Source organism: Zonotrichia albicollis, chromosome 7, assembly GCF_047830755.1.
Source record: "Zonotrichia albicollis isolate bZonAlb1 chromosome 7, bZonAlb1.hap1, whole genome shotgun sequence".
NCBI lineage: Eukaryota > Metazoa > Chordata > Aves > Passeriformes > Passerellidae > Zonotrichia > Zonotrichia albicollis.
This window is the reverse complement of record NC_133825.1, coordinates 36,080,281-36,103,746: the sequence shown is the minus strand read 5'-3', so window position 1 is coordinate 36,103,746 and position 23,466 is coordinate 36,080,281. Positions and strand designations below refer to the sequence as shown.

At 35.9% G+C, this 23,466-nt stretch overlaps 1 protein-coding gene across 2 annotated transcripts in view; it reads left to right on the top strand.

The window, feature by feature from the left end:
- ADGRA1 (adhesion G protein-coupled receptor A1) overlaps positions 1-23,466 on the top strand; it is a 251,711-nt gene that overhangs the window by 211,277 nt on the left and 16,968 nt on the right. For both annotated transcript variants that reach the window (XM_074545040.1, XM_026799616.2), the window contains 3 exons: positions 1,172-1,299; positions 2,177-2,300; positions 8,581-8,726. In XM_074545040.1, the coding sequence (XP_074401141.1) occupies positions 1,172-1,299; positions 2,177-2,300; positions 8,581-8,726 (398 nt within the window). The remainder of the gene's footprint in view (positions 1-1,171; positions 1,300-2,176; positions 2,301-8,580; positions 8,727-23,466) is intronic.

Below are 23,466 nucleotides of genomic sequence, written 5' to 3'. Positions count from 1 at the left end.
CTAAGGGGAGATTTCAAAAATAATGTATTGAATCTTCTTCTGCAAAATAATGTATTGAACCTTCTTCTAAGGGAACCTAAAACTGACAAATAAGAAGAAAGTATTTTAAATGTTTGCCAATATTTTAAAAGTTAGAGTGCTGGATTGTCATATTTGGTAGTATTTCAGATTTTAGCTTTGTCTGCTGGGATGTATATTCATTTTTATGTGCAGAGTTGGTGCCTCTGCACATGGGAAGTGGCATGTAGATGACATTGAGTTTGCACTCAGGTTTTATGTATAAATTTTAGTATCTGTGTGCAGAAAAGTAGTGCCACAAGCAAATGTGGCTTTATGCATTACAGGGAATGTAATGTTTGCTGTAATTCAGATGGTCCAAATTCATTCAGACAGTCTGAAGACATTCTGTTTTATGTAATGGGCTCCTTTTGCTTTCCATCCATCACACCTCCAGATTTAGCTCTCCTAAATGTGTAATTTAGAATGGGAATTTGATAAGGTTAATTTTACAAAGATATGGATAGTTTTTCATTCTTTTTCATGAAGAATTGTGTCACTAGGTGCTAACATGTTCAAAAGGAACATATGGATCTTTACTCTGCTGTTAATATAGCTGTCCAAGTTACTTTAGAATTACTATAGGGAATAGAGTACTTCCAACTAAGTGTGAAGGTCACTGGGTTACAGGAGTTACATCAACTGGTAATTATATTTGAGTGAGTTGATAATTTGAGTGTATTCTCATGGTTCTTTTTACTTTGAGTGGTTCTTCTGCAGCCATATATATGCCATTTGGTGACCTTTATGGTGATTTGAAATGTTGTTCTTAATATCTTAGTAAAATACACTCATAAAATTCATGTTATCAGGAGGACCAGATACTGCTAATTCTGGGAAAATGTAATATTCTGTGTATTTTTTCAGACCTTTTTTTTTTAAATTAGGATATGTCTGCTTGTACAAAAAGGTTAATTTCTGTCTAGCAAACTGTATGCAGATGAGGAAGGAGCAGTCTGTTATTGCAAATTCATGAACTGCATCTACATTAAAAGTTCATCTTTTTTTTTTCCTGCCCTTGAAAGGGAACAGCTAGAAATGACAGGACATATTGGAATGAAGTCCCAGTTTCACACATGCCTAACAATGTTAAATCATTTTGCTCTTTCCACAGGATTTTAAGACAGTGCTGTCTTTCCCCCAGTACCCAGGGGAGTTTCTGCACCCTGTGGTTTATGCATGTACTGCGGTGATGTTGTTGTGCCTGTTTGCTTCCATTATCACCTACATTGTCCATCACAGGTAAGAATTCCATTTTAAGCACATATTAAATGGTCGGCACAACACTTGAATTTGAATTACTGTTGGAGAATAACATCAGCAGTGTGATTTACACCAGAGAAATCAAAGTTTATGTCAACCTCTCTTAAGCTGTTTCTGAGCTTTCCTCACATATATGTTTACATTTTCTGTACACTTTTCCTAAGATTTGTAAGTCAATAAACTCAACATGAACACTATTAAGGTGCTTTCTGGCAAATTCCAGTCGAGCAGCCCTTTGGTCAGCTACACTTGCCATAATGACTTTTAAGACCAAGTTTGGTTGAAAGACTGGTAGCTGTCACTGGATAAAAGGAACTTTCTTTGTCTTTTAAATTTTGGGTTTAGAAAACTTGTGTTTTCTTTGATATGAAAAATTTATATAAATGCCATTTTAACTACATACTTCTGGTTAAAGACCATTTGCAATTTAAATGAGTAGGAATGTATTGTGCTGTAGAAGCTGCTAAATATTAATTATGTGAAGTTAATGCAATGTCTTCTGATATTCAGCTTCCATTTAGTCCTTTAGAGATGTCTTGTTAAAGCTCTGCATATGTGAAGCTATGCAATAAGCTTTTGCTTTTAGTACTCCACTTTAAATGCTTTATTTGGTGGAGGAAACAAAATCAGTAGAATTTTATGATTTTTACTATTTATTTTGCCTTTTAGTCATTTATTTCAATGCTATATAGGTCAAACTCTGTCCTGTGGGTAGATTGTTATATACGTATCCAAGAATCTGAGAATTCTATTCTATTTATTCTATTAAATTAAGTGTTTTTCCCAAATAGTAATCTTTATAATAAATATGTTGGGGTTTTTAATTTTAAAATGTGATTATTTTTTTTTTCAACAGCACAATCCGAATAAGCAGAAAAGGATGGCACATGCTTCTCAACTTTTGTTTCCATACTGCTCTCACATTTGCTGTTTTTGCTGGTGGAATCAATCGCATTAAATATCCAATTATATGTCAAGCTGTAAGTATCTGTCTCAGTAATTCTTACTGATAGAATTGAAACTTGTAAATGAGTTCTTAACATAATATTTTGGATTGAATATGTAGGAGTTGCTGCTTCACTTCTGTAACCCATGCACTGTTTGCCTGGGGGTCGCCCTGGCTTCACTGGATGATCCCTAAGGAGACATAGCAGACCAGCATACTTGTGATTTAAGAACCCTTGTTTGCCCTGCTGGACTGTTTCACATCTCTTGCCTCAGCATTTTGGGGCAATAGTGTGATGAGATGCACAGACAGGGCTGGATTCAGCTGCTCTGAATGGAAAGGCTGAGTCTGTCCAATGTGTAAAGTGAGTCATTTCAGTCATCTTCTGTAATGTCTGATGAGAGCGTGTTGCAATTTGTTTGCCTTGAGCATTTCTTCCTCTCAGATTTTGTAGAAGTGCACCAGGGCTCATGAATGTTGTTGGTAATTTCCTGTAGTAAAGCACTTTGTTTAGCCAATGTTCTCCTGGCTTTTTTGCCTGTTACTAAATCCAGTTCTTCTGAATGCCTTGAATGGGTGAAAATAGCAAGTCAGGAGCCAAGAGCAGAGTCACTGTAAAGCTTGCATAGCTAGTGTAAGAGTTATCACACTTAGAGTGTTCAGTGAGGTGCTTTGGAAGCCTTTTTTGTATCCTTGTGCATGACCATCAGTAAACAGCACATGTGGGTCTGCAAGCACTGTGATGTTCTACCTGAGAAGTCTACCTAAGTGTGTCACACGATGCTCATTTGAATAACAAAATTGTCCATTAGATGGAGAGAAATATCTCACAATATCTAGTGTATTGTGTCATAATTAATTTGTAAGTTCTAGCAAATTGAAATATCACTTACTATTGTCTTTGTGTGCAGTTTGCAAGTGATAGTAGCAGATTAGTTTGTAGGGCAGCCATGGCCATGTAATTACATGGTCACAAATGACCATCTGTTGTTTCAGGCGTTGTCTGATTATTTACTTTGCAGCTTGCATGGTAGCAGTGTGGTATTAGCAGCTATAATGAAAAATTGATTGAGATAAATGTGTTATTAATAGCCTTTTATAAGTAGTACATTAACTAGAGGGGTATCTTAATAAAGTGCATTATTAGTGGCATCTGTCTTTTGCTGTGGGATAGGGCCAGATCCTGAGCTGCAGATAAATGTGCACGCTTAGAGAAACTGAATTGAACCATCCCTATATGTCTGCTAACCAGTTTCATTAAGTTATTTATTTACCTGATTGTATCATCAGTAGTTACAGTATAGGAAAGATACAAGTGACAAAGACTGTCCTCTATTTCCTGGTAGAAATTGTCTGATGTAATTAGACAGAGCTAATGGAGGAAATGGTCCAAGCAATCTAAGACAAGGCTCCAATAGCTGCTAACAGAGGCTGAAAAACTGCTCACTTTGAGAACATCATACCCAGCCACAGATCTTTTCTTGCTTTCTGACAGCAGTGTTTACAAAATTCTGAGTCCCAATGCCTCTGTCCTGTGATAACCCTGAGACAATTAGTCCGTGATTTAATATCCAATGTGCCAAAGCTCTGTTACTGGGGCTCAAAATATATTTGTGAAAATGTTACTGCTTCAAGCAGCATTAAAATATTAGTTATACCACAGGTGTAATACCATCAGCTGCCATTCCAGAGGTATCTTTCATTCTGCTAAAATTCAAAGCACAACTTCAACCTGCATCAATGCAAATTTCACTTTTTATTTCCTGAGTGCATAGAAAAAGATTCCAAGTGCAAGTATTTTTTGTCCTAATCACTGAAATGTTGCATAAAAGCCAGTCAACCACCCCCTTTCCTATTGTAATTATCCCTAAAACTTCCACCAAAAGATCACTGCAGCATATTTATCAATGTGAAATAATAGGCTAAGTCAACTTTTATCCTTCAAATTTAACCTAAAAGGGTGGTTCTAAATTAGCTTTATTTGGATCACCCTCTGCCTATAAATGTGTAGTTACAGGTTAGTTTTAAACATCAGGAATTAATGCTATGGAAATGGCCCCATTTTCTGTGATTGCTGGAAGAACCTTCAAATCCCCTTCAAGATGATACAGTTACACAAAAAAAGTCTTTTCAAAAATGGTCAGACATTTATTTTTATGTGGAATCTAAAAATCTAAAATTCCCTTTTAAACCTGCATATCTATTTCAGAGAGGATTTTGTATAGACCTTTCACTTGCATGTGTGCTCTACAGTCATTATGATTTACAAAAATCCTGATGTTAGAGTGCTGGTCTAGAAGAGTTGATTGCATCTCCTCCCATTTCCCAAGTGAATGGATCTACAGACTCCTTAGATTTCCCTTGAATCTCATTCTGGGTGTCACTGAATGTTGGCTGTTGTAGAATCCAGACTCTTGAGTTCACTGGCAAAATCTTGAAAGCAAGGCAGATGTTGTCTTAGGAGCTGCAGGGATAACTCAGAGGCGCACCACTGCCAGAAAGGTGCTTGAGTCAGCCAGTGAGCCCCTCCATCTCCCAGCCTCAGGTCAGTTTGCTTCAGAAGGCAGGAGGAAGCTCACTCCTTTCATGTGAAGAATGAGAGAGAAGGAGACACCACTGTTGCTGGATCACTCCCTGTGTGTGGGAGGCATCAATTCTGTACTCTCAAAGATTTCTGTTTTGTGGCTTCTGCTTTAGAGCAAAGAATGATAGCCATGAGTTTAGGGATGCTAGGGGTGAAATCATCAGTCAAACATGTTGAAGCATGAAGAATGGACTGGGCACAAGATTCAGGAGGCAGAAAAGTTATGGAGAGAGACAGAATCTTATTTTTTTATTCCATGATCACTCCAATCACATCTGCTAGAACCTCTATATGGTTTATAAAATAAAAGCTTCCATATAAGTTTGGCAAGGCTCAGATCTCCTTCTCCCTGATGAATGTCATATGTGAAGCTGCTTGTGAATTTGTTTCTGTAAGGCAGTAGATCTTCAGCTAGAAAGGCAAAGCTCATTCCATACTAGCCAGCAGCCCACAAGTTCAACTCAGAAAGCTGAACTTTTTGCTCTAAATTTTCTACCTGTGAAGGGAGCATGGGGTTTTGCTAATGCTAAATGTTTAAAGATCATGAAATATTCAGATCCGTTGGTGTTACAGACTGCAGAGAAATTCCTGAGCCCCTTCATCTCACAGAAAAGAATAATTTTCATTGCAGGATTAAAAGTTTAATCAGAATGTTCGTGCATATCTGTGTCCTTCTTTAAATAAAACTGAATTAAGAAGTACAATCTTATCTGAAATATAATTACAACTAAAAAAAAAAGAAATTAAATTAAAAATTTGGGAAAAATAAAGAAAATTGTGTGCAACTTCAAGCTAATCAAGAGACCCTTTTGTGCCAAAATGCTTTGCATAAATGTGTATTCTGGTCATTACCATGGTAACTGCATCATATGGAACTTAACTTATCTCTAGGGTACTGAAATATATTGAAGGAGCACAAACAGACAGCATCTTCTTGCTGAAGAAAAGTATAATCTTCTATTCAAAAGGCTAGTGCTTATTCCCAAAGATAAGAGTTCTGAGAACACAGGACGAGTTAAAAATGAATCCAAGAAAACAAGAAAATTTTTGCCATATAACTGTGGTTATTAAAGAGCTTTAGATACAGTGCTCTTATCAATGCTTATATTCTGGCAGGTTTTTTGTACCATTTGGCCTGTCAGTGGAAAACCTTCTTAAAAATAGGGGTCATCACTTCAATATTTCCAATCACAATCCTTTATTCTCTGTGGAAAACACAACCCTTTCCATAAAAGTTTATGTGAAATACAAAAGTTCTGCTAATAGTGAAAATAGTTTTAAGTTATTACTTGGGTATTAATTTTGTATATAGTTTTTGGCCTCTTAATCTTTACAGAGGTAGAAATCCAGTAACAGATACACACAGCTAAATTTGTACCCTGGAGTTATCGTGCGTCACCTCCAGTTTGCATTTGCTCAGAGAGTCAAGAAAGAATTTACAGAGCAAAGGCACATTGGTCTTTCTGTTGAGCCTCATCCTTCCCTCCTGGGTCATGAGCTGCTATCTCGTGCATTTCTACTGGAGGGCCCGGGTGTTTTCCTAGCCTGAGAGTTAGCAAGGGGCGACCCCACTGGAGGGGACAAAAGAACTTGCAGTCACAGTCCCCAAGCACAACGGTGAGGACGATGCATCTCTGTGACATAACTGATGTCGGTGGGGAGACAAGGGGAGGGAAGAGGCAGAGAGGAAAACCCAGCGCTTTGAAACGCTGAACTTTCAATGGGGAGTGTGACAACCCTTTCTTTACTATTTATTAGTGAATATTAGCAAAAGTTCTAGAATTTACTGTAACAGCTCAGTGCACCCTTCCAAATCCCACACTTCTGCTGTGTCACGTCAAATCTGTTAGTCATAAGGAAGTCCTGTATCTTCAGGATAAATCCTTGTTTCCTTCTAGCAAGAAATGCAAATGGTTGGGGGTCTGGGTTTTTTTGTTTGTTTGTTTTTTTTGTTTGGGGCTTTTTTTGACAGAGAGATGCAGATCATCAAAGAGTTAGTACAGAAAATGATAACATTTTTGCCTCCTCCATGTTTGTTCAATTTCTCCATATACCAGAGGTAACTCAGTTGCTGAAACATGAGCACGCTGTGAAAAACAGCAGTGTGATGCAGGTGTGGCATGGCCATGAAGATTTCAGTCCTTTCAGTTGCCTGCTTGAAAGTTCAATAAAATTGTTTTGTTGTACTATTTTTAGGTCTTACATTCATTTAAGTGGCTCATGATTTGTATCCATATGGTCATATATGTTTTCAGAATTTCACATGTAGGTGCCTTTTGACCTGAAATTCCTTTCAACTGTATTGCACGTACCTGTGTGAAAAACAGAATATATAGCAGCAGGGCTATGCTGAAATTAGAAAGAGGTTAGGAGCTAAATATCTAGATTTTTTTTTTTTTCCATTTTGTTCTCATTTTTTCTGCCTCCTTCTTCCTCCCCCTTTCTCGTCCTCCTGCCTCCCCTCCCTGCTCATGGTCCTGTTCAGGGCATCCCTACAGAAACTCTGCAACCTGCCTGTGAACTCAGTCCACACAGCACCAGTCCCTGAACTGGCAGCGTCTGCCAGCCCATAATACACAATTGTCTCATTCTCTTATTTCTGCTTCTTTTACCTCAAGCAGTAAATCTTTGTCCTCCCTTGTCTAAAGTGACAAACAAGTCCCAGAGAAAATTACAAAGGGTTTTTTGTTGATGATATTTGCTGCTAACTTCAAGTTTTGAGCTATAATACTAAATAGAAAAAAAATGCATAGATATTTTTTTTCTTTACCCATCAATTATTTTGTTTTAAGTGGAGCAAAAATGAACACTGGTTCAAATAAATCATTATAATAGATTTGTGTTAGCTTTATTCAGCAATTCTCTGTATTCCTTAAACTTTTATGTTCTTTCCAATTATAGCAATATTTTACTTGTCACTGCAAAATGTCAGGTTATTGCTTCAAAGGTAACCTCATTTTATATAATCAGATGCAGACTTAGCTGATGTAATAAAGCACTGGAGATTGGATAAAATTCCAATTACTGCTTCCATAGTAATGAATAACAATTACTAACATAACAAAGATGTTAGCATTTTAGAGGTGCTTGTACTTTGTTTTCCTTTCAATGATAAACACACCAGTTTCTTGGGGACAAAGTGATAATAACATTATTAGAGTTTATAATTCTTTTTAAGGGGGAATGCCAAGAGTTCTCATTTTCTTTTTAAATTCTGTAGACAAGTTTATAATTTTCTTAAAATATGTCTGAAAATAATCTGGAGTTATCAGTGCAAATAGCACTCATGCCATTTCCGGAAGTCAACCTTGCCTCTGTATAGCAGAGAGGGAACTACAGCAGGCTATTCACGAAAAGTTAAGGAAATAGCATAATAGCAAGCAAAAATAATGGCCACTCAATAAATTTTAAATTGCATTCTCATGATAGGCTCAAGAGTGCAATACAAAATAAGAGTCACATAATTTTAAATCCAGGTGTAAAATGTTTTCATTAAACAGGTTCTTAGAAAACAAATGTTTTATGTTTCTAATTCCTAACATTGCTTCTGGTATTGCTGATAAGGCAATCTATGGTGGATTAAATAACTGGTTTTAAGTGCAGATGTTAGTTGCATTTATAAATTCAATTAATTTTTTTTTTGTTTTGCCCTTATGAAATAAGATTCTTGCAAAACTCTTGTTTTACTGATCCATTTACTGAGTTGTTGAATTGTCCACTCTTTTTTTAGGTTGGCATTGTACTGCATTATTCTACACTCTCCACTATGCTATGGATCGGAGTAACTGCCAGGAATATTTATAAGCAAGTCACAAAAAAACCTCAGCCTTGCCAAAACAGTGACCAACCTTCTTATCCAAAGCAACCTCTACTCAGGTATGGAATATTAGTTACATTATTTTTTTAATTTCTTCCTAGAAGATGTCAATTATAAGCGAACTCTCATTCTTATTTCTGTATATTTTACTTTTTATAGACTATAAATAGCATCCATAAAGAATTGAGCCACCTGGGTGTGTACAAAAATCTGAGTATTTATTCTGTGATGATAGTTAGCTCTACTCAGAAGATGGGAATATGTAGAACATGTATTGGCTAAGTTCAGATACCTTTATCTGAACAGGAAGAATTGAAATGTTTCATTGATTTAGTAAGGAGGAAAAAAAAAACCCAAAACAAAAACTGGTTTGATTCTGAGCCTTATTTAATCACCAGAAACTGTGCTGTAACGACCTTTTACCTTTATCTCTTCTGCTCTACTTCTTGCCCACACTTGTATTGAGAGCCTAATAGCCTGATAGCAACCTTCCTCAGTGCCCATCAGAGCTGTGGTTCTGTCACAGGAGCCACTGGGAGTCTGCACTCCCCTCAGTGCCCATCAGAGCTGTGGTTCTGTCACAGGAGCCACTGGCAGTCTGCACTCCCCTCAGTGCCCATCAGAGCTGTGGTTCTGTCACAGGAGCCACTGGCAGTCTGCACTCCCCTCAGTGCCCATCAGAGCTGTGGTTCTGTCACAGAGCCACTGGCAGTCTGCACTCCCCTCAGTGCCCATCAGGGATGTGGTTCTGTCACAGAGCCACTGGCAGTCTGCACTCCCCTCAGTGCCCATCAGGGATGTGGTTCTGTCTCAGGAGCCACTGGCAGTCTGCACTCCCCTCAGTGCCCATCAGGGATGTGGTTCTGTCTCAGGAGCCACTGGCAGTCTGCACTCCCCATCAGCTCACACGTGTCTCTGATGGCATCGCAGGTGTAAGACAGTGGGAGTTCTTGCCACATGCCTCTGAGATGCTGAAACTGCAAGCCAAAACAGTCAGTCTGCACAAGAAAAAACAAAATATTAAACCCTAGCAAAACCTTACCACAAAACCAGGATTTCAAGCCAAAGGCATGAGAAGATTAATTCATCTTTTTAAAGCTTAGCTATCAAAAAATTACTTACTAGCCAAAGTTATATATTGTCCCTATACAGATTTAGGAGGGAGGCTGAAAAAGAACTTCCAGAGAACAATTCCTCCTGTCCATCTTGAATGTTTGTGTGAGGACAGGATGAATTGTCTTATGGAGGTGCCTCTCATTTCCCACACATCATGGACAAGTCTGAATGGTTAATTCAGCCTAAAGACCTCAGTTTTATAGTGAAAGTCAGAAAATACAAATTCTACTTTTAATGTATTTTCTGAGTAAAATCCACAGTGTATTCTTTTAAACAGATGTAGATTATTTTATTTTAAAACAATTTTTTTTAGCAAGCAGCATTTATAGATGACTGTGTGATGGTGTCGCAACTTGTTAAAAATTTGTAGGAAGATGAATTGAGTTTTTCTGCCTGATTCTGCAGTCAGATTTTTACTAACATGATTTTAGTTAGAAAACTAGCTATCTTTCTTCTTTTTAAAACACTTTATTTCTAGAGATGAAATTGATTAAAGTTAACATAAAATGTGTATTGTGATGAGAAAGAGTGCCATATTGGATCCTTAGCTTTGTTAGGTGTAAGCAAGAGGATAGTCTTTCCTTGAGAGTGCCTGACTTTGCTAATCCATTATTTACTACACCATTCTTCAGAGATGAGAATTTCACTCCTTCACTTACCAGCTCATGGCAAAATGAATAATTGCCAATTTTCAAATGCTCCAGTGTGACTATTAAGGTAGAAAATTGTTACAAGTTACATAGACCCAGCATAGCGTATGTTCTTCAAATTCAAATCTTGTTTGAGTTGGAAAACAATAGACAGTCAGGTTACAGGAAAGATGACTCTAATTAGAATCTTTGTTGTACCAGTCATGTAGAGGTTCCCAGACAGTGAAAATAAATAGTAGCTATTTTAAGTTTAGCAATAGAAATGATAAACCACCTTCTAGCTGTAAGAGAACATGGGTATAATTGTTTAATAGCTAAGTAAAATTATTCCAAGCTATTTTTCTCCCACAGGGCACCATGTATCTTAGAGACACAGGCACTGAAATGTCTAATACAATTTCACAATGGTGAGCACTAGATTCAAAATAGTAAGGATCAGTTTCACTTCATGTAGAAAACAGGCATAGTATATGTAAAATTAAGAATCACTTTAAGCAAGAACATGCTAAACTCATAATTAGTAATTGTTTGTTCTTTCAGAATGATAATGGTCATTTTGGGGGCATTTTACCTTTCCTGATTTTAATGAAATTAAAGTCTGAATTATTCTTTGTCATAATATTTCCATAAAATCCATTAAGGATGCTTACATTTCAAGGCAGTAATTTATAAGAAATGTTTTAACTAGTCAGTGTTCTTGTGTCTATTAGCCAATGCCAGCCTTTATACATATTGTTCCTCGGGTACTTTAGGGAAAACACCTGAGTTTGAGTGAATAGGTGTTAATTTGTCTCCATCTGACATCATTAGATAGCTGATGGAGTTAGGCTTTTTTATATGTCAGGACTGTCAGTAATAGGAAGCCAATGATACAGTCTATGAGACACTTTTAAACAAGAGGTGGTTTTTCAGTGATCCTTCTCTATAGACTTTGAGAAGTATACAATACAAATATGTGAATGTGTTTGGTCAGAACTCTGTGCTCAGCTGTTGTCCTTCAGCCTTCTTTGGTAAGGGTTGTGTTTGATAGAAGGTGTTTCCAGTTCACATGGGAGTGGTTTTGTATTCCTTATATATGCACTTGATGTAGGAGACACACAGGTACCTTTTGTGAGTCAGTAAGTGGGATCTAATGCCAAAAATCAGTACATAAATCTGTCATGTGGAATTTACCAAGAAATCATAAAAATTGCCTCACCACATTTGTTTCACCAAGCTTGGTCCATTCTAAAAAGTAGCTGAAAAAGTAAAAATAAATAGAAGAGAATATCTGAAAGGGGACCTTACCTGTTAGTAGAAAAGGATGCAGGCTTGTAAGAGTTGCTGCAGTTTCTCTGCCTGCTTTTTGCATATTCATTTCCAGAAGCAAGACAAATGAGCTGCCCTTGATCTTTTTCTCCTACTTTTCTTAGAGCTGTAGCAATAAGTACCCTATTATGGAAAGCTGTGGTTCTTTATAAGTTTTCTCTCTTCTAGATAGAGTGATCAAATTTGGAACGTTTTTGCAGTCTAATTTGACTTCATGGCAATATGATTTTAAATATTTCCTCTTTTTATATGTTAATCATGTATAATGAGATACATTATGTACACTGTACATCATACAGTATATATATTTTATTATATATATTATTCATGAAATATATATTATCTGTTAATTACAGAGTTAAAGCCCTGAGGGCCCATCACTTTGATGACTGGAACCAACTGTAACAATTCTGGCATTTTTCTCTAAATGTGCCTGGATGCTAATGAGGTGGATCAAATTAATGCATCATTGAGTTTTGTGTATTGAAATTCTGAACCTTAGCACTTCAACAGATAATGAAATTACTTCCTGTAAAATATACTCTGTGGTATTCTTAATAGAAATAAATAATTCTATCTGTTCATCCTCTGTGGACATTTGTTAAACCTGGCAGACTTAAGCTTGTGACTCATCTGAAGGTAGATTTTGCCAGCAAAGGCAAAGGGGCATGCAAGATTCAGCTATTACTGCAATGTACAGAACTTCTTATCAGCCCAAGCTGAGGCACAGGTAGTGTTAGGTTTTGTGCCTGCTATGTGCATGCATTTTTCATGTGATGCTCTGTGCCCATACAGATTAGACAGAAGCACAGACCAGCAGAAAATACTTCTGAAAGATATTCTGTAAAATCATTTCTTTCTAGAGTGACATGGAAAAAATCAGCTGCTTTCATTTTTAATAAGATAACTAGTGAGCACAATTGCATTCTAAACATTTAAAATAAAAAATAAATAAGCTGCTAGCTGCGCCAGAGATTGGTGATAAAGAGACAGATAATTAAGTTTTATCTCAAGGTTAGGTACAAATATATCTCCTAATGTTCTCCCACTTCTTTTATTCAATGAATGTCTTGCAAGATAACTAATATGGCAGTCTTCAGATTACAGAGTCCAATATCCCGTATCTGTCATGAAAAAATATCGATGTGCATAAATAAGGTTGCAGAAGCAACAGCAAAACAGATAACAGTTGATGTCACTGTCTCTGTTAAACTTCATCTTATTTTTTTTTATGTAACATATTTTGATAAGCTTTTTAAAATGTTCTTTCTAAAATTGTGGGGCTGTTAGGAAATGTACCTCATGCAGTTCTTTAGAAAAATTGTATATCTAGCTGTCATAGCAATTTCAGAATGGATTGTGCCCTTTGCTTTGTATTCAAAGTTGTAGCCTTAGTACTATAGCTAAAAACCCACAACTGAGGCAAATTGAAACAGTTTTCAGCAGCACATAACAGAGTACCTACAGTCAATACCACTGGCTTCAATTCCCTTCTCTTGCTGTTTTCAACCTTGAATGATTTTTAGAATGAGAAAGCTGATTTCCTGTTTCACATGTTTTGGAATGTCTGAACTGTCCTTTAAACCTGCACGCAGAGCAGACCCAGAACTACAGTCAGTGAGGTCAAAGTCTTCTAAATTGCTAATGGATGTTTACATGCAGGTATGTGTCTGGGTCTGCTCTTCTATATGAGGTTGTATGTGGACAAGTTTCTGTACATCACACAAACACTTCCAGAGTACAGAGCGATGTCTTGCAAGCATCAGTGAAAGGGATCTTCCTGGTGAGCTGTGTTTGTGGTGTTTTGGTGACTAAGAGCCTCCCCCTGAGGTGTGCTAGTGCTGCCCTTGCATCCTCCCCCTCTCCTTGGGAGTGTGGCAGCAGCTCTTCATGTTCATTCCCAAGCTCGTTATTTCTCTCAGCTACCTAAACATTAATCAGCTGCACCCAGCTAAACAGTAGCTAAGTATCTTTGGGACGCTGAATTATGCTAAATCCTTTCACTGCAAAAAGGAGAAACCACACAAAACTTTCAAATACAAGAAAATCCTCTCCTTCTGTTATTGTCGACTGCTCCTGTGATGAGGCTCTTGCCTTACAGTGAGGGGATATTACAGACTTGCATGATACCACAGGGGTCATGGCACCCACTTAGTGCTTTGTTCACAGTGTTAACCCTGCTTTTCTCAGGATGAACATTTAGCTGCGTGATCTGAATTCTGACAAGCTGAAAACCAACAAATGAGCGTGAATGGATCTATTGCTGTGTTCGTCTGGCTGCTCAGAGAGTCCTGAGAGAGCCTGGCAGGAAATGCTGTGTCTTCCATCACAAATTGATTAAAGGGAAATTTTTACTAAGTTACCAAAAAAGCAGGCTGTCTCTTGAATATGAGTTGCACACACCAATCTTCATTATGTTATTAGAAATTGTCACATGATATTTGTTCACCATAATGGAGATACTAAAAACATTCCAGTTATAAAGACCAAAGACTTACTATATTTAGATTTTAAAGAATTATTATGTCCACTGAAAAACCCTAGGGAAAAAAAAAAAAAAACCAAAAAACTAGTGCTTTCTAATATTCAGCTGAGGCTGAAAGGGTCTTCAGAAAATGATCTTTGTTAATGTTCCCTATCATTTATAACAAGTTGCCTGCAATTTACTGCAGTATGATAGGGGTGTAATTGGGGATCGGCATTTGACTGTGATCAGAAATACTTTATTAAAGATCAAGTTTGGCAAATATGCTATTTTTTGGTCATGCCATTTTCTGAATCTTCAAACTGAATCATATGAAGCAACATAATTTACATTGTGACAGACAGAGACATTACTTGTTCCCTTGACACCAGCAGCTCTGAAATGCAGTTAAGTTCTAGTGCATTTTTCATTAGTGCTGGCTCTCATGAATTCATATCTTCTAGTACGAAGCAGTGATTGAGAGAGAGGGGGAGGGAGAAAGAGGTCAGATGAAAAGTATCATTGCAATCCATTGTTTTTTTCTTCATGATATGCTCTTAAAAATTAACTCATAAAATTTTGATCTATGAAAGCCCATCCTTCCTTCCCACAGAGAACATATCAAACTTCCTCTACAAAGTATAAATTTAGACCTGATTATCCCAAGGGATCATCTGTATTTTTCTTAAAAATTCTCTATGGTTTGAGTATGTTGAATTAAATGGGATGTGCCACAGGGCAGAATTCTCAGGAGCCTTGAGGAGATCTCTCTAGTTCACTCTTTACTATTAGCATAGACCCAGTTGTGTCATTGCAGAGTAAGTGAAAATGATGTCTCCCTGCAAGAAAGGTTTTCACCAGCTGGATGAACCATGGTGAGCCAACAGTCTCTCTGAGAATCTGCTCCAGGAATTTGGCTATAATTTAAGTACATGATTGTATCCTTTGCTTACAGGACAGAATATTTTGATCTAGGCGGGGTCATCAGGAAGTCTGTCTCAAATTTCTGATATTATAATCAACATTTCTTATTTTAGATATGGGAAGTTAATACTAGAAATGTATATTATTAGATAATTTTAAAAATTTGCAGTAATTTTTTGCAGTCCTCTTGTATTCTCAAGGCTGCTTATCACATCCATACTGTGAGTTCCAGGAAACAAAAAAGTATGTAACAACTGTTTTTATCAAATGGCTTGATCTGGGAGAGACCTTAAAGATAATGTAGTGATATTTCTTAGATACTATCTGCAAAACACTATTCCAATGTTTCTTGTTTCAATATTTGTCATATTCCCAGGAAGGAGAAAGGCCATATTGCCGAAATAGCTTTTCTAAATTTTTTGCATTTAATAAATTACAATTGAATATAAGAAAAGCCGTGTTTCCCTTCTAGCTATTGTGTTCAGTTTATTCACCAAAGTAAGATTTATATCACAATATCAAAATAAGTTATTATATCCTTATATTGGATATTAAAATTATCTAAAGGTAGCAGCCTTTTTGAAATTTTAGTTTGATTTAATTATAGAGCTAATATTTTGAACATTGCTACATTGCTTCTGAAGACAGTTTTAGTAACTGTCATTCAAAGATGACACAACACAAGTAATACAGAAATGTTGATCATTGTAGACAGACTGTGCTCTGTCTTATCAGCACAGCTAATTTAGGCATGTTCTGAAAAAAACCCAAAAAAAACCAAAAAAACCACCCCAAACCAACCAAACAAAATCAACCAAAAACCCCACTCAAACTGAAAGAATTAAAATGCTGGAAGGAACCTTAGCTAGAACAAACAGAACAATTCTGCCCCTTGAGGTATAAAAGCTAGAGATAATGAAAAAGAGAAGCTGAAAAACAAAACAAGAAGTTTAAGTCTGTATATCCCAAATTAAAGGAAGAGACAGGATTGCAGAACCTAAGGGTACTTGGAATTTGGTTTGATACTTCAAGGGCATACTGATATTATGTGCTATTTAGCAAGATCATTCTTAAATGGTTCAGATATTCATTCTTAATATGTTCAGATGGAGTCAAGGATGTAACTGAAAGGTCTGCAGTGGAAAAGGGTATAAAATTGTGATGAGGAAAATATTTTCCCTCATCAAATTTTCCCTCATCAAAAAGAATTCATTAATTCTTTTTACTGAATTTCAACTTGAAGCCAATTTTATTTCCATCAGATGGGGGTAAAATTAATTTTGGTGAAAGACAACTTTTAATTCAGGTTTGTGTTAATTGTTCTACACAAGAAAATTTCCAGTAAAATGAAAATATTAAAATAGTATGGAGGTCCACTGGTGTATGGAATAGTATGGAGTAGCAATATATTGTCATTGGTGTCCTGAGAATGTTGTTGCACTTTGCATAGCCCATGTAAATATTCATTGCTGACAGCATTGGATTTCCAGGGTATGGTGCCATAGCACGGGCATATTTTCCTGCCAACTCTTAATCAAACAGGAGAAGTGATCAGAGCTTTTCTGCTCCACCTTCAATGTGAGTGATGGAATTGTGGAGTCACTAACACAAAAATGGTAACAGAACTGCCTGCTTTGTTTGTAGTTCCACTCCATCTGGCTTGTGAATCAAAATTCCAAAAGTTCCTTTTCATGGAGAAGTTTGCAATACTGTTCTTCAAAACTAACCTGAAAGCACTAGCAAATACTTTAAGTCAATTAGAATGCACTACCAAATACTTAAAGTGAATGATCCCCAGAGGATAGGATCCTCCTTGATGTGAACTGATTTCAAGAGCATGTCAAAATCAGGGTAGAAAAAGGATTTTGTTGCTGTCATAACTTCATTAGCTAAGGTACGGGCAAGGTGCACACAATGTTAGCGCTGTTCAGAGTAGAAATACAGTAATACCAAATCTTTGAGAGATATTGAGGTAGAAGGTGAAGTTTTGTCTTCTTTTTTTTAAAGAACAGTGTCTGAGCTACTTAGTATGGCTGAAAAGAAACAGGTTATGATTATTGCCAAAGAAACATATGTCAGCTTACTACTCATAAGCAAGATATTAAACAGCATAGCAAGTCACTTAGATCAATTCAACTGAAACTCTCTTCTATGCTATGGCTATTGACAAACATAGCCAAAAAAAGAAAATGACCACACCTCAGTGATACCTAGGCATTTAATGAGGAATTGATGGGCTTGGGATAGAAATTTTAACTACATGAGTTATGTAGTTATGGCGATTGCAAGCTTTCAAAATTGTGAGCTTCCTGAAGACTTAAAATTAATTCCATTATATTTTGAGCTTTGAAAGGCTTGAACTGCAACATGCTGATCTGCAGAACTGTGTACTAGACTGAATTTTCAGCTGCTTTTATCCTGAGTTCACATCTAGGTATTTCCTGGAAATTCAGAATTCTTGTCACACTGTCCCTTGCCTCAGTAGCTTTTAGCACTTGAGCTACTCATATACATAATTGTAGAGGGTAAGTTGGAGGGTGGGTAAGCTTGATAAAATGCTCCGTACTTTGATATGCTGCTCCAGGCAAAATGTAAAATGCTGATTGGAAATTTTACAAGTTCAAGGATTTTTAGAAGATAATATATTCAGACTCCAATGGGGGCTTTGTAGGAAAATTTATCAGATTTGAAAGAACTAAATATTTTCTCAGATGATTCTCTGGTGTCATATAGATTAAACTTGATTATGCAAAAATGCTGTAAAGATAAATGCATAAGATCTTTTCAAGTGTGCTTATTGTAATTGTATGGACAAAGAACTAAGCATTCCCATCTGCATGAAATTATATTCACCACAATTACAGAAAAGAATATCTGACTTTTAATAGTAGATGATTGTACTCATTAATTAGTGAGAAAAATTAGTCACATTAGATACAAATTCCTTCTTACAAGAATTTTTCTGTGAGAAAGATAGAACTTAAAGTTTGTTACAGGACACTTGTCTTAAGTAGGCATCTGTATACATCCAGCTTAAGTGTAATGAAAACCCTGATGTTGCCAGAAAACATAAGTCATGGAGATTTATGAAGCATGTTGTGCAGACTGATAAACTGCAGTGTCACAGAAATGAGAATGCTGCAGGCAGCCAACTAGTGTAATATAGGTTTGTGCAATAAATAGTCTGATAATAACTGCAGTACAGTACAATCACTGTGCACTTAAATTATAGTGTGGTATTGGACATAGCAGGTGTTGCATTTACCAATACATTGCCACTATTCCATAAAGTAATTTTGGCTAAAAGATATTATCAAATTCCAAGAGAAAATGCTGAACAAAAAAAAAGTTTATCTTAAAATAAACTAGCAATAAAACACAAATATATATATTTTATTCACATATGTATATATATCAGCAGTGGTAGTTTTAAATACATAATTTTAATGTTTCATAATATTTTTATTTATTAATGAATGGAAAACTTCAAGGAAATTAAATTATATTCCTTGGACAAACAAAATAAGTGAAGTCCACAGATATGTATATTACATTAAATATGTTGGAGCACGCTTATGTATAACTGTTGCAAATTCAGTTTCAGACCTGGCTTATTCTATGCATACTTCCTGTCAAATATGTGTGATAATCTCTGGTTTATGCCTGTTTGGAAGAAGGGCTTAAAAGTCTTGGGAGTAAAAGCTGCATTAGATTAATTCACTTGGTTTTGAGTTGAAATAGCATGGAAAATGATGCATAAAGTTCCACTGATCTTCCTGACATTGTGTATCCTAAGTAGTTGAAACCCATCACTGGAAATGTGGATGACTCAAGTTAGTGTTCATTGAAAATTCCAAATGAAAAGGCATTAAAGAGAAAATCATGCAACAAATAATAAGCTTAAATTGCAGCAAGGGGTAAAGAGGTTAATATTAGGAAAATATTTCAACTTACAAAAATAGTTGACGATTAAAACAGGTTACCTGGAAGGCTGTGGGAACTCTGTCCCACGCAATTTGTTAACATGGATTAGATAAGACCAAGCCAGTCATGACAGATGTTTAATGTGACCCTGACTCAGAGCTTTTGAGTGGACAAGATGATCCCCTGATGTTCATTCCTGCCCTACAATTCTGTTACTAGTAAACCAAGGATTTTTCCTAACAATATTTCCATTTTCCCACCCTTATTTGCTGCTGAATTTCTACAGTCTCGTTGGTCTCCTAAGAAACTCCTGTGTTTCATTATGCAAGCAAATTCTGACAGAAGACTTTGAAACTAATGTGTTCCAAATATGCCTTCAGTGTTTGGAAATGTTATGAGTCTTGTAGAAACTGGCTGCTGATCCTGCAGGTATTTTTATTCAGGTACCACCTTACTATACAAAATGTAACAAAAAATTAGGCCACCTTCTGCTCTGAAACACATGCACTCACACTGGATTTTCAGTGGGAGTTACACGTATTTAGTCACAAGAATATTTTGGTTCACAGGTTGAAAGTACTGCTCATTGCTACCTAAAAATAAATTTTGGTAAATACTCTGTAATTTTAATGATGCAGATTAAAATATATTAGATATTATATGTTGAAATTACCTTAGTAAAATAGAATGTCCAGGTTAAACTTTATGCCTGTATTGATTGAGTACTCATTCAGAGAAAGGGGTAATGCCATTATTATTGGATTACACTTAGTAATCAGAGAATCATTCAGGATTTTAAGTTTATCAGAAAGTGAACATTGGTGAGGTTTTCTGTGAAAGAAAACTTGAGCACATGAGATACCTGACTTATTTATCTACAAGAGATACCTAGTATTGTTTTAGCTATTAATTATGAGGTAACAGAACTGTGATTACAGAAGACCATTTGTGTTTACTTTTCAATATTTGTGAGCAATGTCAAAAAAAAGTCATGAGTGGTCATGATCTTGCTGCCTTTTCATATTGGAGGAACTTGCAGACATTGCCAAAAAAAATAAGGGTACCTCTACAGGGAGATTTCACTTCCACTCTGGAATTCTGTATCTGGAATTACTGATGTCTCTAAAACTCTTTCTCATGAATCCAAAAGATAAGGAGCAGGAATTGTGAGCAAATCACAACCTCTGTTATTTGCAAATTAGCTAACCCATGCTGGCTATTACTTTTAGGTAAGGCATTTTTGTTTAACGTGGATTATCATACTCATGTTATTGTCATATAAGAATGGTGTTAAACTTGTTTACTTGTATATCTCAGTCATCCCTTAGAGGTGTTGCAGAAGCAACCAATTACCCATATTCCCTCTCCATGCTTCTAAGAGAGTGTTTTCCAACTAGAGAGAACATTTCCTTCTGAGGTTCTGGCATTGCTAAATCAAATAATTATTGTACCTAGCAAAGCAAGGCAGCCTTTTGACCCAGAAAGCTGAAAAACGAGATGCTCTTACAGTTTTGTGAAGATGGCTGTTTATTCCTTTTCAAATCTATTTTTTCCATGTTCCTAACTTTTTAGAAATGACACATCATTTCTATCTTTTGTTGTTTAATATTTATTGATTAATATTTATAAAAATAACTCTATCCCTGCTTTTCCTTTTCTTTCAAAGTTTCATGATCACTTCCAGTTGAGTGCTCAAAAAAACCCCATGATTTTTTTTTAAAACTTAACTTTTGACCTCTTTATAAATGATGGAAAACCTTTCTTTTTGCTTCAGGTTAAAATCTGGAACAGGAATCACCAGAAATAGATTTCTGTGTATGTCAGCTTTTAAAAAATAGGAAAAAGCAAATGTTCATGCCATCATCATACATAAAAGATAGCTCATAGCTCACCTTAGTAATATAAAGACCGACAACAGCAAAATCCCTCAACATTAAAGTTAAAAATCAGGGTTGACATTCATGAACTCATGCAATTGTACCTTTGTTTCTTACTTTTCAATAGGGTGAATTAAGGACAAAATGTCAACTTGAGGTTTTGTCAATAAATCTAAATCTCCATGGTTTTGTGGTGTCAAGTCATTAATTGAACAGTACTTTCTATGGGTTAACAGCAGGCTAATCCATAATATATTTTTCTAATATAAAATTTAAAAAAGAATACTCCTTGCTGCCTCTAGATTAGCAGCAGATTGAATTACATCCTACAGACTGTGAAAGAGAAAGTGTTCCAGAAAGAAGCTAGAAGTCTTAAAACCATCTAAAAAATAAGTTATTTTCAGCATGTTCTAATGCTTCCCTGCTGCTTGTTACATTTAATAAAAGCTTCTTGCTAAGTTTTAAGTTCTTGGCTACCTGCATATCTGTCAAGATGAAAAATTTGGAGTTGTAGAAATGGGTAACATTGCATAAATCCTAATGTAATATTCTCCCCACAAAAAACCAAAAAAGTTGGCTTTTTTCTTTTTGAAAACTTTAGGGATGAAACTTCATTAAGGTTCTTCACAGGGTAGATACGTTTCTGAAAAAGAATAATGCAGTTGTGTAGTAGAAAATCGAGCAAGTCTGCATGGCACATGGAGTTTGATGGAAGCAAGTGAAGATAAGGCACTTGGATAAGTAATGGATGACCAACCTGTTAAACACAATAATGGGGTTTATACATAGCATAAATTTCTTCTTGGTTACAGCTGTTCTTGGCTGACTACAGCCACAGGTGTAAGCATTGTTGATGGGATGTGGAGCGGGGTCTCCCTCTGAGTTTCATTGTCTCCTATCTTGGTTGTATTTTGACTGCATTGCACTGTTCTAAAGAACTCAGACTTTATTCTCATTTCTTAAGAACTCAGAATTTATTTGAAAATATAAATGTATATATAAATAGAAATAGAAATAGAAAATATATGAAATACATTTATATTGAAAAATATTCAGAACAAATTTGAAAATTTCGGAATTTTCAAGCTATGCTCACTCACCTGTGAATTAGTCCACTCTGAGTAGAACATATGTTTCAAATTACATATTAATATATACCAGAAGAGCAGTGGTTGAAAGAAGCCTTCTCTCAGCACTGACAGCTGGTATGGATGGACTCTCACAAGCCTGAAAAGATAACAATGAATAATAAGTTAATTATAGGGTCATAAAAAATAAGACTGGCAGAAACATCTGTAAGTCATCAAGTTTGACTCTTCTTTCAAAGCAGATCCAACTTAAAAGTGAGCTCAGGTTCTCACCTAGGTCAGTTTTGAAAATCTGCAAGGACTTCTTCCTCTTGTTCTGGCTCCGTATGCTTTTAGGATTCATATTGGATGGACCACAAACATGAAATGTAAGGCCTGAAATAAATCACAAAAAAAAAAAAATCACCCAATCCCATCAAAATTCAGGAATAGGTTACAAATTAAAATACATGGAAACAAAGTTGTCATTACTAAGGATTCCTGAGGGGAAAAAATATAGGAGGTAATGAAATGTGCTTTAAAATGTTGGAATACCACTAAAAAAAGTCAAGGAAAGAAGTTATTCACAATTAATCAAATTAATAGATTTTGGATTCCCACTATTTTCTTTTTGTATTAGTTTATTAAGGAGTAAGTAATGGTTACATGCAGAATAGTTGCCTGTTCCAAATGTTGCCAGCTGTAAAACTGGATTTTCCTTCAGGGAAGATGACAACTTTTTTGCTATGTCTTCTTTTTCTGAAAAGGAAAATAAACTTAAGATTGAGAAGGGATTATGCAAAGCAGATGCAGAAAAAATTATGTTTGAAAAAGATTGAAATGTTTTATCTTTGTATTTTGAATTTTTTACCCGACCTGTAGTTTGCAGCCTCACATTTTAGATTTCTGTTGCATAAATTTTCAGACTCTAGTCTTTGTGGACTGCAATTTAATTGTTGAGGGAAGCATTCTATTCTGTTCTGCTGCTCTGTATAAGGACTGAGATTTTTTTTCCTCAGGAAGTAATTGTGAACCAAGACAATACAAGGGTACTGTCTAACTTATACAGGCACCATGTACATAATAGTTTATTTGCAATGTTTCTTTGTGCAGTCTTGGTAAATAAAGCAAAAATGTGTGCCTTCAGGATCTCTATGTCAAAGCACTGAGGTTATATTTTAGGATTTAAACATCTGTGCCTTGCCCTGGCTTTATCTGACTGTTTCCAGATGGTTTTCTGTACGATTGAAAGCAGCATCAGTGTGGATGAACATCATCTCTACTACTTTTTCTTAAGAGATGCTCCCTCCTCAACTCATGACATATGGCAAACCCTAAAAATACTAGAACTATTTAAAAAAATCAAAATATTTTAAAATTGGAACCAAATTAAAATGCAGAGTCCCTTCCTTTACCACAGAGGTCTTTAGAGGAATTCAAAACGTGTATGTATGCTTTTCATGTCTGAA